The 14,397-nt window shown below is 35.5% G+C and overlaps 1 protein-coding gene across 1 annotated transcript in view; it reads left to right on the forward strand.

The window, feature by feature from the left end:
- The window catches only part of DPH6 (diphthamine biosynthesis 6), a 183,722-nt gene that overhangs the window by 135,441 nt on the left and 33,884 nt on the right, over positions 1-14,397 (forward strand). The window contains exon 6 of the mRNA XM_060619006.3: positions 7,116-7,177. Within this exon, the coding sequence (XP_060474989.2) occupies positions 7,116-7,177 (62 nt within the window). The remainder of the gene's footprint in view (positions 1-7,115; positions 7,178-14,397) is intronic.

Here is a 14,397-nt window from a genome sequence, read left to right on the forward strand (position 1 = left end):
ATGATGTGTAGCCTAGTGCCCAAGTGCTGAGTGAGACAGGTTATGTTGTAAGACCAATATGTAAGAATCAAGGGTTTGGAAGGAAAGCTAAGAAGTGACTTCCAGTCATCCTGGCCTTGTACATTCATGCTTTAAAATTTCCACATTCCCATTTCAAGCCCACAGTAATAGATAAAGATACGAAGGAAAAGTATGAAAGACATAGCTGGGCTGGAAAACATAAACATCTCTGTGAAGTAGAAATGAGTACACATACAAAATGGTAAACAAGACTGAACTGTGGGGCTGTAATACAAAAGGTTAGGAAGCAGGCAAAAGCACTTAGGAGATCATAATCTTGGGGGGAAACAGAGACTGAAAGTGTCCTGTATGAAGGAGAACCTCAGAGAGATGAAGAAAAATAAAACATCCATTAAAGAAAAAGCAATCAATTAGAAAAACAAATCACATTGGAATAGCAAGAGACTGATATGAAAAGTAACCAATTACAAATATTGGAGGGGCATCTGGGTGGCTCAGAACCTTCTTGGGATTCTCTCTCTCCCTCTCTCTCTCTGCCCCTCCCCCATTCAGTCTCTCTCTCTCTCTCTCTCTGTCTCTCTCTCTCTCTCTCTCTCTCTGTCTCTCTCTCTCTCCCTCTCTCTCTCTATCTCTCTCTCAAAATAAATAAATAAACATTAAAAAAGAAAAGAAAGGGGCGCCTGGGTGGCGCAGTCGGTTAAGCGTCCGACTTCAGCCAGGTCACGATCTCTCGGTCCGTGAGTTCGAGCCCCGCGTCAGGCTCTGGGCTGATGGCTCGGAGCCTGGAGCCTGTTTCCGATTCTGTGTCTCCCTCTCTCTCTGCCCCTCTCCCGTTCATGCTCTGTCTCTCTCTGTCCCAAAAATAAATAAAAAAAACGTTGAAGAAAAAAAAAAAATTTAAAAAAAAAAAAAAGAAAAGAAATATTGAAAATGAAGCATACAGTCACTTAAAAAAATCAAAAAAACTCAGTGGATAGAATAAACTCTAGGTGAGTCAAGTCAAAGAGAATGAATGAAGCAGGAAAAATAACCCAAAAGACAACATAGAGGGAGAAAAACAAATTGAAAGAGCAATTTAAAAATACTAAGATAGATTGGTAAAGGGCAATGTTTGTGTAATAGATGTTTCAGAAAAAAAATAGAAGGCAGAAAAACAGTATTTACAGACATAATGACTGAAAATTTCCTAGACTGGAATAAAAATGTAAATTTTAGAATTGAAAGTGTACATTAGGTGCTATAGGGTATAAATAAAAATAAACTGGGGCACCTAGGTGGCTCAGTCAGTTAAGATTCTAACTTCGGCTGAGGTCATAATCTCAGGGCTCCTGAGTTTGAGCCCCACATCAGGCTCCACGCTGACAGCCCAGAGCCTGGTTGGGATTCTAACCCTCTTCCCTCCCCACTTGCACCTTCTCTCTCTCAAAATAAATAAAAATAAACAAACATACATTTACACACATTATGTTAACATTATAGTATGTCACAAGTACGTTGAAAACTGTACAGTTTAGCACAGAAAAAATAAATATTATATGGGAAGCACTATTAAGCTGACAGCATAAATCTTATTAGGAACAACTAATTTCTGAAGAAGGAATATATTATAACTAATCTATTATGTAATGATGAAAGTTAAATAGGATATTATCAGACATCTAAAACCTAAGAGGTTTTACCACGCACAGATCTTCAGTAAAAAAAAAAAAAAAAAAATAGTAATAAAGAATGGATTTCAGTTAGAAATAGATTGAATTCCAGGAGAAGTTAATGAGAAACAATTGTGAACATAGACATGGTAGAATATGTTGGCAGGCTTAATTTTTCTTGCCAGAACTGGTGGAAATAAGAATTAACACAATAATAACAACTGAAATGGTAGGGCTTATTTAGTACCAGTGAAAACATGCTAATTTCTCTTAGTCAAAAGGATGCTAAACAAATTGTTAGATTCATATTCTAAGATTCATACTTCTTAGATAATACATTTATTTTTTTTAATGTTTATTTATTTTTGAGAGAGAGAGATTGGAGTGGGGAGGGGCAGAGAGAGGGAGAGACAGAATCCGAAGCAGGCTCCAGGCTCTGAACTGCCGGCACGGAGCCCAATGCAGGGCTTGAATTCATGAACCATGAGATCATGACCTGAGCCAAAGTCGGACACTTAACCAACTGAGCCACCCAGGTGCGTCCCAGTTTAGATACTACATTTAGACTTTAAAAATATGGTTTTGAATGTTAAAAATTACAAGTATTTACTAAAAGAGTAGAAATTCAGTCTATAGCTTCCTAATCAGTAGAGAAAACAAACAGACAAAAATCCTTTCATTATAGCATGAAGCAGAAAAGAGCAAAGGAACAAATTTGTATAAAGCTTAACAGGAAATCTACAGTAAGATTTTTAAACTCCATTCTTTAGAGTTGTATTTATAAGATAGGATAAAATTTTTAAAAATCCAATTATATGTAGCTTATAAATGACATCTAAAACAAAAGCACATAGAAAATTTGAGAATAAATGATGGAAAAATATATGCCAGTAAAATATTAACAAAATAAAGCTGGTGTCGTAACATTGGTAAATAAGATATAAGATAAAAACCACATATGGAGACATATGGAGATGAATAGGTTGTTACTAATGGGTAAAGAAATAATCTTATCAAGAAGTTTTAGAGATTATGAATGTGTATGCACATAACAACATAACTCTCAAATACATAAAGCATAATTTTTTGAGAAACCTCCATAGTGTTCCATAGTAGTTCCACCAATTTGCATTCCCACCAACAGTGCACAAGGGTTTCTTTTCCTCCACATGCTCACAAACACTTATCTCTTATGTTTTTGATTTTAGCCATTCCAACAGGTGTAAATTAATACCTTATTGTGGTTTTGATTTTCATTTCCATGATGACGAGTGATGTTGAGCATCTTTTCATGTGTCTGTTGGCCATCTGTACGTCTCTTTGAAAAAAATGTCTATTCAGCTAGCCGCTCATTTTAAAAAAATATTTGTTTATTTTTAGAGAGAGTGAACATATGCAGGCATATGAGCATATGAGCAGGGCAGAGAGAAAGGGATAGAGAGAGAATCCCAAGCAGGCTCTTCAAATTGCAGAGCCTGATGTGGGGCTTGATCTCATGAATCGTAAGATCAGGACCTGAACTGAAATCAAAAGTCAGATGTTAAACCAACTAAGCCACCCAGGCATCCCAGGTTGTCACCTATTTTTAAATCAGATGATTTGGGGAGAGTTTTAATGTTGTGTAAGTTCTTTATATATTTTGTATAACCCCTTACTAGTTATATTATTTGCAAGCATCTTTTCCCATTCAGTAGGTTGCCTTTTTGTTTTGTTGATGGTTTCCTTCAGAGTGTGCAAAAGCTTTTTATTTTGGCATAGTCCCAGTAGTTTGATTTTGCTTTTGTTTTCCTTGCCAGAGGAGACATATCTAGAAATGTGTTTCTATGGCTGATGTCAAAGAAATTGCTACCTGTTTTCTTCTAGGAATTTTATGATTTTGGGTCTCACAAATAGGTCTTTAATCCATTTTATTTTTAAGAAAATGGTCCGGTTTCATTCTTTTACATGTAGCTGTCCAGTTTTCCGGGCACCATTTGTTGGACTGTCTTTTCTCCCATTGTATATGCTTGCCCCTTTTGTCATAGATTAATTGACCTTGAATGTGTCAGTTTATTTCTGGGCTCTCCATTCTGTTCATTGATCTATGTATCTGTTTTTGTACCAGTACTAAACTCTTTTGACCATTAAAGCTTTGTAGTATGTCTTAAAATCTGGGATTGTTACACCTCCAGCTTTGTTCTTCTTTCTTGAGACTGCTTTGGCTATTAAGGGGTCTTTTGTGGTTCCATACAAATTTTAGGATTATCTATTCTAGTTCTGTGAAGAATGTTATTGGTATTTTGATAGGGATTGTATTAAATCTATAAATTGCTTCAGGTAGTGTGTACCTTTTAATAGTATTGTTTCTTCCAATCCATGATCGTGGAATATCTTTCCATTTTTTTTTTTGTCATGTTCAATTTCTTTCATCATTGATTTATATTTTTTTGGAATATAGGTCTTTCACTGCCTTTTGTTAGGCTTATTCCCAGATAGTTTATTCCTTTTGGTACTATTGTAAATGGGATTATTTTTTTAAATTTCTCTTTCTGCTACAGAATTATTGGTATATAGGAATGCAGCAGATTATTTGTGCATGAATTTTGTATCCTTTACTAAATCCATTTATCAGTTTTAGCAGGTTCTTGGTGGAGTCTGCAGAGTTTTCTATATATAGCATCATGTCATCTGCAAATAGTGTAAGTTTTACTTCTTCTTTACCAGTCTGGATGTCTTTTATTTCTTTTTCTTACCTGATTGCTGTGTCTAGGACTTCTAGTACTATGTTGAATAAAAGGGAGGAGAGTAAACTTTCTTGTCTCGTCCTAATATTAGAGGAAAAGCTCTGTTTCTTACCATTGAGAATAATGTTAGCTGTGGGGTTTTCATACGTGACTTTTATTTGTTATGTTCCCTCTAAACATACTTTGTTGAGAGTTTTTATCATAAGTGAATCTTATACTTTGTCAAGTGCTTTTTCTGCATCTTTTGAGATGATCATATAGCTGTTACTGTTTGTCTTGTTAATTTGATGTATCATGTTGATTGATTTGAAAATATTGAACCACCCTTGCATCCTTGGAATAAATCCCACTTGATCATGATGAATGGTTTTCTAATGTATTGTTGGATTCAGTTTGCTAATATTTTGCTGTGGATTTTTGTCTGTGTTCATCGGAGATATTGGCCTGTAGTTTTCTTTTTTTTTTTTTTTTTTTGGAATAGTTTGAGAAGAGTAGGTTTTAACTCTTCCTTACATATTTGGTAGAATTCACCTGGGAAACCATCTGGACCTGATATGGTGCTTACTTTTAACAGTAATCAGAAAATTAAAACTAAAATATCTAAAACAATTATGTGTATATTTTATATATTTCAATGTATACATGTATATTACATATATGTGTATATGTATGTATATCAGATTAACAAAGATTTAAAATTCTGACACCACTAAATTATTTTCACATTATGTGAAATATGAATTCTATGTCCCTGAAAGTGGAAGTAAAACGGTAATACTTCTTTAGAGAGTAATTTGGCAATATCTAATAGACTTGAAGATTACACACATACACACACACACACACACACACACGCATATATACAATAATGTATATAATTATATGTATATATTCTCCTCTGTCATAGTAATTTCACATAAAAGCATGTTCACTGCAGCATAAAAAGTACTTGTGGCAAAACAGAAATTAGAAACAGCCTTTGCCCCAGTACCCATCTATCAGAGGTGTATAATTAAATTCTGGTATACCCATATAATGGAATAGAATACAATAGTAAAAATGAATGGACAAGAGCCATAGTAATCAATATAAGTAAATCTCTTTAACAGTGTGAAACAAAAAAATCAAGTTAAAGATGACATCACTTATGTAAAAATTTAATATACATGAACAATAATAAATATTGTTTGGATACATACATTTACAGTAAAATTATAAAAATGTAATTTTAGAAGAGTGGTTACATTATAGAAGGAATAGGGGATATAGATTAAGAGTAAATATACTGGGACATTCTATTGTGTTGGTGGTGTTTATTTCTTAAAAAAAAATGTTGTGGAGGAAATATGACATGATGTTAGTGCTTGTTAAATGTGGGTGGTGATTATACAGGTGTTTCTGTCAAAGCATTTCATTTACTTGTTCATTCTAAATACTGAATTGCTAAGTGGTGGTAGACGTGGAGGAACCAGACAAAGTCAGTGATTGGTTCATTTATGCGTTCACCCATCTCCCTGCAATTTTAATTTTAGTGAATAGACCATCAGAATAAGATTTTTGTGAAGGGAGTTGACTCAGAAAGTCTCCATAGTGCTACTGGTCTGAGTTTTTTTTGCTTTGAGTTTCACCTAAAAATACTCAGTGGCAGAAGAATCCTCAGTCTTTGCCTGACTTCCCTTCTTCTGATGTGTGATTATAAGAAATATCATGTTACCAAAAAAGGCATCCAACTAGGAGCAGAAAATTATTAATCAGTTTGTGTAATTAATAAGCTAAATAGTTTAATCCCCTAAGAAATAAAAATAACTTATTTAAATGAGGCTAGGCCAATACATATGTTATGGATGTAAATATCTAATTGTATTATGAATGTAATATCTAAAATGAATTATTTCATTCTATAGCAGCCATTTGGCTTGTGACTTTTTCTTCACTGGCAAGTGAGTTTTGTTATGTCGGAAGAGTTTATTGTCCATACGTATCTGCCTATACCTTGTCACCTACATAAACTCTACTATATCAGTTGAACATCTCTGTCTAAGATTATGCACATGCTGTTGGTACAATAACAATTTTTTCAGAGCTGTCTCTGTCTTTGCTTAGGAAATACATTATTGCACAAGTGGTCATTGAAATGAAATGTCATTTAATTTGATAATGTAACTATTTTTGTCCTTGTTCGTACCCTCCTTTGAGGTGAATTAATTATAAAAGCATAATGGTCTACCACTCTCCTATTTTCTACTCTTACTCTCAAAGTAAGAATTTTAAAGCTTAGATAGAATAAGGACACATAAGAAAATTCTCACTGTTGTCCATCAGTAAAATAATGACAATAATTAAAATACCGAGGACATAAATGACCTTTGAAATGAAACCTGTTTTCCATCCTAATTACAGTTGCTCAAAATGAATTGAAACAATGTATCTGGAAGCTGATACAGTGCAATCAAATGATTTGGTATAAAACTTACCTTTCAAGAGCAAGAAAACCAGTTATCCAAGGGGAATAGGAAAATATATTTTACTTTAGGATCAAAGCAATTTGAAATATACACGTACTGGTTTCCTAGGCAAGGAGGGGCAGAGGGTAGGGGAATGCGTCTTTAAACATCCAATCCAATAATTATCTTTATTTTTTTATATTAAATATAACTTATTGTCAAATTGGGTTCCATACTCCAATAGTTATCTTAAAAAAAAATGTAACCTTTCTTGGCAGGTTTAGATCCAGATAAGCATCTTGGAAAAACCCTGGATCAAATGGAACCTTATCTCTTAGAGGTAAGAATTTATACTATTTCTCAAAATATAGGCCTCTAAAGGAAGAAAAAGTGAGGCCGTCATATGATGATTACAAAATTAATTTTATTTTGGAAAAACTCAGATAACATTCATGATATAATTTTGTGAAAAAATTAAACTTCTAATGGATATAAAAATGTCTAAAATTAATTATGAAAATCATTACCAGCTTTTGGGTCTGAATAAAACAGTAAGTTATACCAAAAGGGAACTGTCCTGTCAGAAGGTTTCTTTTATTAAAATGGACATTGTATGCTATATAAAAAGTACTATATTCCTAAAGTAGCTGATGGTCTCTGTGATCATATGCTTTTCAATCAGAAATGTGAGTAGGAACTTCCTTCAGATATTATCTAATCTAACCTCTTCTCTTTTACCAATTAGGAAATTAACCTGCAGAGTAGCAAAAAAATTATTTTAAGGTTTCAAGTAACAACTGTTAAACCCATATCGTTGTCAAATCCTAAATGTGTTCTAAACATTAAAGAAAGATTTAGTTATTTTGATTCTTTTCTATTAACTGTGTATTATATTTTATGAGAGTTTGGGAGCAAATGTTATTAGTATGGCAATGATAACTAAAAGATATAATTGTAAGAATATTTTATGTCACAATTATGATGGAAAAAAAGAAAATTACCCTACTTCTATGAAAGAATGGAACTCCTCTAATAAGTTAGCATTTTATCCTCCACTGCTCTTAATTTATCAACATTATTTCTAGACATTGTTAATACTATTGCCATGATATGTTAGCAGTTACCTTCTTTACTAACTTTGTGGATTTCATATTTTCTTTCAGTTATTTGCATTTATTTTATGGTTTACCAATATGTACCAAATGCTTAGAAATCTCTGAAACATTAATTCCTTTTTTCATCAAGCGTTAGTAAGCATCTAATATGTGCGAGGCAAATAGTAAATAAAGATCAAAATAAAAATTAAGTTAGCATATATTTGCCACAAATTACATTTGATTTCTAGATTATTTGTTGTCACTTAAGTTGAGCTAAATGAACATGGTTGCTTTTTATACTGCTCTGATGGGACTCTTCTCACAGCGGCTACAGCTTCTCACAACCTGATACCTATGTTCACATCTATTCCCTACCATCAGACTAAATGTTGCCTCTGAAAAAAGCAATGTAGATAAATAATGAAATTAACTTTATGGGGGGCGAAAGAAAGAGAACTTCAGAAATGAGAGACTGGGGCTTTGGCAAAAAAGCTTTTTGCAAGCTGCTCCATAAATCTAAAGTTACAAGTTCAGGTTTCAAGCATGTAGAGTCTTTGTAGCACAGGCAACTAAGGCTTTGGGATTGCAGACCTTGCAAACACTCATCCCCTCCTGTATCTTCCTCCTCTTTCTCTTTATTGTGTCCTTCACATCATAGTAACACATACCACCGTCTCTCCCATGCCAGATTCCACCCCTCCTCCACTCTGTTTATTGCTTTAGCTGCTTCTCTTTTTTGCTTCCAAACCAGAAATTTCAGAAGTGTTCTTTATATTCGTGGTCAGTGCTTCTTCCTGTCCCAGACGCCTCACATACCTGGAGTCTGGCTTCTCTCAACACCTCCAAATGGATACAGCTCTGACCAAGATCGCCCACAATCTCTGTTTTACCAAACCCAACCAATGCTTCTTAGCCCTTATCTGACAGCTATAAACACTTCTTAAAATGCCCCCATCAGCGTCCGTGATGCCACATTCTCCTAGTTTTTCTCCTTTTGTTCTGGTTACTCTTAGTCTCTTTTGTCAGTTCCTGGTCTAGACTCCATTTTTACTCTATCACCTTTTTCTGGGTTTAATCAGTCACTCACATGGCTTTAATAACTAGCTATATTCTGATGATTCCCAAATCTTGCTTGGCCAAATTTCTCTGCAAAGCTCTGGTGCCCGGAGGCACTGCAAATTAAATCTCCACAAACTTGATGGCGGCCTTTATAGCTATACCTCACTTTTTGCCATTCATTTTGTCTTCACCTTAGTTCAGTGCCTGTCACACGTCAGGCCTACAGTATTACTGACAACCCCAAATTTGCCTCTACCTTCCGTTTCATTTCCCAAAGAATGCATTTTGCTCACTGCCTGAAGATAACTGTTCTAATATATTCTACTGTAATTGTGTTACTCACTTCAAAACTTTAAGTCCCCATTGCTCACTGGCTAAAATCCAAGTTCTTTAGACTCCCCTTTCCGTTACTTACTCTTGCCAACCCGTTAGCATGATCTTGTCTGTTCCATCTCCGGAATATCTTCTACACCCAAGCACTTCTCACCGTCTCTGTTGCTACCACCATAATCCTCTCTTGTCCGGAGTACTTCATCAACCCTTAAGTGGTCTACTTACTTCCACCACTGCCCTGCTACAATCCATTATTCATACAGATGCCAAAGTAATTTTTTAAAAGTGTAAATCAAATCATTTCAGTGCTTTGTTTAATTTAAACAGTTTCTCATTGCAATTAGAATAACATCAAATTCCTATGAGACCACAGCCGACAAAACCATGTATGATCTGCATCCACTCAATCTTCTTGGGTTCGTTTTCTGCCAGTCTCCATCTCACTCACTGGGCCAGAGCCACAGATGCCTCCTCATTACTTAAACACACTTGTTTGCCCTTTTTCTTAGAACTCTGCTCTGCCCGAAATGTTTTTTACCTCAGACCTTCACATGGCGACTGCTTTCTCATAATTTAAGCGACAGCTCAAATGCTGCCTCCTCAGAAAAGCTTTCCCAGACTACCCCAGTTTACATAGATCTATACAAATTACCATGTTTATCTGTTTACCTGTGTATTATCTGTTGTGCCCTCACCCATCCCACTAGAACGTAAGTTCCAGTAATCTTACCAAGGTTTTTGGCAAAGATACTAGTTCTTTAGTTCTTTCCTGCAGTTGTGTGTTCATCTGTCTGTGCGTCCATTCATTGCTCTCATCCTTAAGTTACTTAGCATTTATTGAGGACCTGCTATGTGGCAGATGCTGTGGTGAGCACTAAGTATACACGATGAATTAAACAAAAAAATTCTTGTTCTTACGGAGTGGACAGTCTGCCACCGTTACTTTCAGACCTGAGAGTGAAGTTTACTGGGGACCTTGTTAAAATGTATGTACTCGTTTCCCACCATAAGAAATCTGAGTTCAGAAGGACCAGGAATCTGATCTTTAAACAAGCACTAAGTACTTCTAACACAGTGATCATATATATCATCTTGTAGTTCTTCAATACCAACAACACACTTCAAGCCCTATATTTCTAGATTTCTCTGAAAGAGTGTAAGCCTTCTTGAAACTTGTCATCCATTGGCTTCTACTACTTAAGTCTTGAAGGCTTTCTGAATATTTTCTTAGCTTGCTTTTGAGGCTTACCATATATGTCCCACCCCTTATAAGCGGTGGTCCCATCCATAGCCTTCCTCCTGTGGTGATACTAAATACCCCCCATGACTTCAGCTACCAATTTTATTCTTATGACAATTAAGACTGTTCCTCCGCCATCTTTTTATGCTCCAGACATCTGTATTCAGCTGGACACCTTTCTCTCTTATGTGACTCAAGCACTTCAATCTCAATTGTGCAGAACTAAACATTTCTTTGGTGACATATCCATGCCATTTTTATGTGTCCTGACCATGAAAGGTTCTGTCTTCTACCCAGTTGTCCAAGACCAAGAAACAGTGAATCATAATAAATGATTTCATAGGCTCCATTATTCATAAATAAGGCCCTGACTTCTTTTAATTCTACCTTCTATCTTATTATCTGCCCCTTTTAATCCTTGTTGTCAGTGCACTGGGGTTATTGCATTCTTCTAGCTCAAGTCTCTCCTCCTCACCTTACCCCTTGTCAATCCATCGTCCACAGGACTGTCATCATCACACATGTGAAGTGTAAATCTGATCATATTACACTTTGCTTGTAAACTTTTGCATTGTTCCCCATTGCCTCAAAGTAAAATTTAACTCCTAGACACAGCCCAATGTGTCCTTGGGGAAACTGAGGCTTGTAAAAATGGGCAGTCTTCTACATCCACCCTATCTATCCTTTATGAGTTTGCTGCTAGTGATGGTTTCCCTAGAGTGAGTACTCCCTTGTTCCTCCATCTTCTACTCCCCCTCTCTGCATGCTTTCTCTCTCCTTTTTTTTCAAACTTTATTTTGAGAGAAAGAGAGTGTACATGTGCACACGAGCAGAGGAGGGGCAGAGAGAAAGGGAGAGAGACAAATAAGAGAGAGAATTCCAAGCAGGTCCCACTCTGCTAGCATGGAGCCCTACACAGTGCTCCACATGGAGCTTGAACCCATGAACCATAAGATCATGACCTGAGCCGAAACCAAGAGTAGGACAGATGGTCAACTGACTCAGCCACCCAGGTGCCCCATATTCCTTCACTCAAGTAAATCCAAACTGTCCTTAAAGTCTAAACTTCACAGTCATGCTTAAATAAGCCTCCTGTGAGCTGCCATTTTCTTCTTTGACTCCCAGTATGTAGACTTCTCATGCTATATATTTTTTCTATTGTTTATTATAACATTAAACCATGTAATGTATAAAAACTAAATTCAAACACTATCAAAAATGAAAACTCTTATGATTCCAAGTCCCCAGGTTTTCTACCCCTTCCCACAGCAACCAGTCTTCTCTGTTCTAATGTATCTCTTCAAAGACTTTTTTTGCATATGTAAATACATATGCAAGTGTTTATTCAGTTTTACCTAAATTGGAGCATGCTGTGCACATTTTTCTCCATCTTCCATTTTAACACATAAAGATACATGTCATTTGTTTCCACAACATGATTATGTGGATAACTATTGAGCCCATTGTTTATTGATGAACTTTATTCCTTACTGATTTATTTCATGCTTTCATGTCTTTTGCTACTTCAAATAATGCCGGAATGAACATTACTGTACATATATTTTGTGACATGAATAAGTTTATCTGTAGGATAAAGTCCTGGAATGGAAATACTGCGTCAGAATGTATATATGATTTTAAGTGTAATAGACATTGAAGACATCCATTTTCAGCTGTGGTGGAATAACTTATATCAGACCGACTCTCCCAGTTAAAAAAATTAGAATAGTTATATGAAATTAAAACAGAAATAATGTTGGAAGGCATTAGAGAATTACAAAAAAAATGAGAAAATTTGACGGGATTCCAGTGAGAACAGAGCCTCTATTCCCTTCAAGATATTTTCTAATTCAAAAAATGGTACAGGGATAGGAAGAAGTTATGGAGAAAACTCTAGCTGAGTAGGGCTTTCATGGCACTGGAGAGACCCAAATTGGAATTCACTGCAAACCAAAGTGGAGTGGACCTGGTTAACCCTCCAGGTATTCAGTCGGTCTCCTGAATGGGTTATAGCTTAGGGGTAAAGGCAAACCAGAAATAGAGCAGCCCTTGCAAATACATATATCCCACTTTTGATCATACCAATCCTAGACTGAATTAACCTGTGCTACTACTCATATTGCTTGTTTCCTCTTAAGAAAGATAACATGATTCACAGCTTCAGACTGTCTCTAAAATATTTCACATACAGTTTTCAGCAGGCAATCAGAAATTACCAAGCATATCAGGAGATCTGATGAGAGAATTGAAACCAGAGAAACTGAGAAAAAAACACACCCTAGAAACAGTCTCAGAGGAGTCATATGATCACATTCCCAGATCTAGACTTTAAAATGACTGTGGCATTGGGTGAGAAGGTGAACTATTTTAAGGGAAATTTGGAATCTATACAGAAGAATCAAATAGAATTCTGGAACTTAAAAATACAATATCTGAAATTAAGGATACAACTGTGTAGATAATTAAAGACCTGGAAGATAGGGTGGTATAAAACATCCAGGCTGAAGCACAAAGAAAAACAGGATGGAAAGTAAAGAGAAGAATATAAAAGATATAAAGGAGAGAAGTTTGTCATACCCGTAACTGGAGTTGCAGGAGTGAAGGAGAGAGAAAAAGGAACAGAAGCAATGTTTGAAGGGATTTTACTATAGGATTTACCTGTCATTATTTTTGCTGATTTTGACAAGGAGCTTTTCAAAATGGTAAAAATTGCTCAAAAGAGAAGGATTGAATATTAATGGTTAATTGCACATTTTCGGCAGGAATTATTTTTTCCTGATGGTTACAGAAAATTATGCAAAATAATCTAGTGTGTCTTTTTCTCTGGCTTCTGCATAGTCTAATCTGTGTGTACATGAGCTTTCCATGAAGTAAGTGCTAACTAAATTTTTACACCAATTTGTTATCAATTTATTTCTCACCTCATGCACAACAGTTATCTGACACAACCCAGATCTTAACCCAGATTTTTGGTTTTCTTATTTTTCCTTTCATTTTTACTTATGCTCATAAAAGAGACCTCAATCTGATGTACCCAGAGCACAATGATTCTAATATTAAAGCAGAATGAGTCGTTTGTCAAACTCCATCTTCTTTCTGCATTTGTAGGGTATGACTTTTTTTTTTAATTTTTTAAAGACACGTTTTCTAGGATTCTGTCTTCTCTGTCATTGCCTAAGACAAATCAAATTTTAAGGAATGTCTGTATGTCTCTATCTTTATGAATAATGTGATTAACCTCATTAAGTGAGATAAAAATCAACTACGTATTCATTTTTCAACTTGTTGGCACAACTCTCCCAAATACTCAATATATTCAAAAAGAGAAAAAAAAATGTTTGACCTTGTAGGAATGGGAGAAAAAGGGATTAAATAGAGGAACCCATTTTGTTCACCTGCCTCAGATCTCCTGAAACATCTTTTATGTACCTTTTGTGTAACGTGGGTGGACATGACTTATAAAATGTAATAAGTTAATTGAGCTAATATGTTAATCCTTTAATATATTATTGTATCCAAGAGTTAATATTTTTTAGTTAAGGGAGTTTTTGTATATTATAATGATTTCCCTTGAAGAAATTACTATTTAATCGTGAGAATTACAGACAGGTTGGTGGCAGAGGTGGCGGAGAAAAGATGATACCTTTGGGCAAGGGTCCTTTTCATAGTTCATTCAGATTGCCTGGGGAAGAGGCAGTGTCAGACAGCAGTCAGCAAGCTAACTCTGTACCCAGGAGCTCAGCTGTGAATCCTGACTCTACTGCTTACTTCAAACATTGATCTAGTTAGTTTCCCACGTATAAAATGGAAGTAATAGCAATAGAATGATAT

This window comes from Panthera onca, chromosome B3 (genome assembly GCF_046562875.1).
Source record: "Panthera onca isolate mPanOnc1 chromosome B3, mPanOnc1 haplotype 2, whole genome shotgun sequence".
Taxonomy (NCBI): domain Eukaryota; kingdom Metazoa; phylum Chordata; class Mammalia; order Carnivora; family Felidae; genus Panthera; species Panthera onca.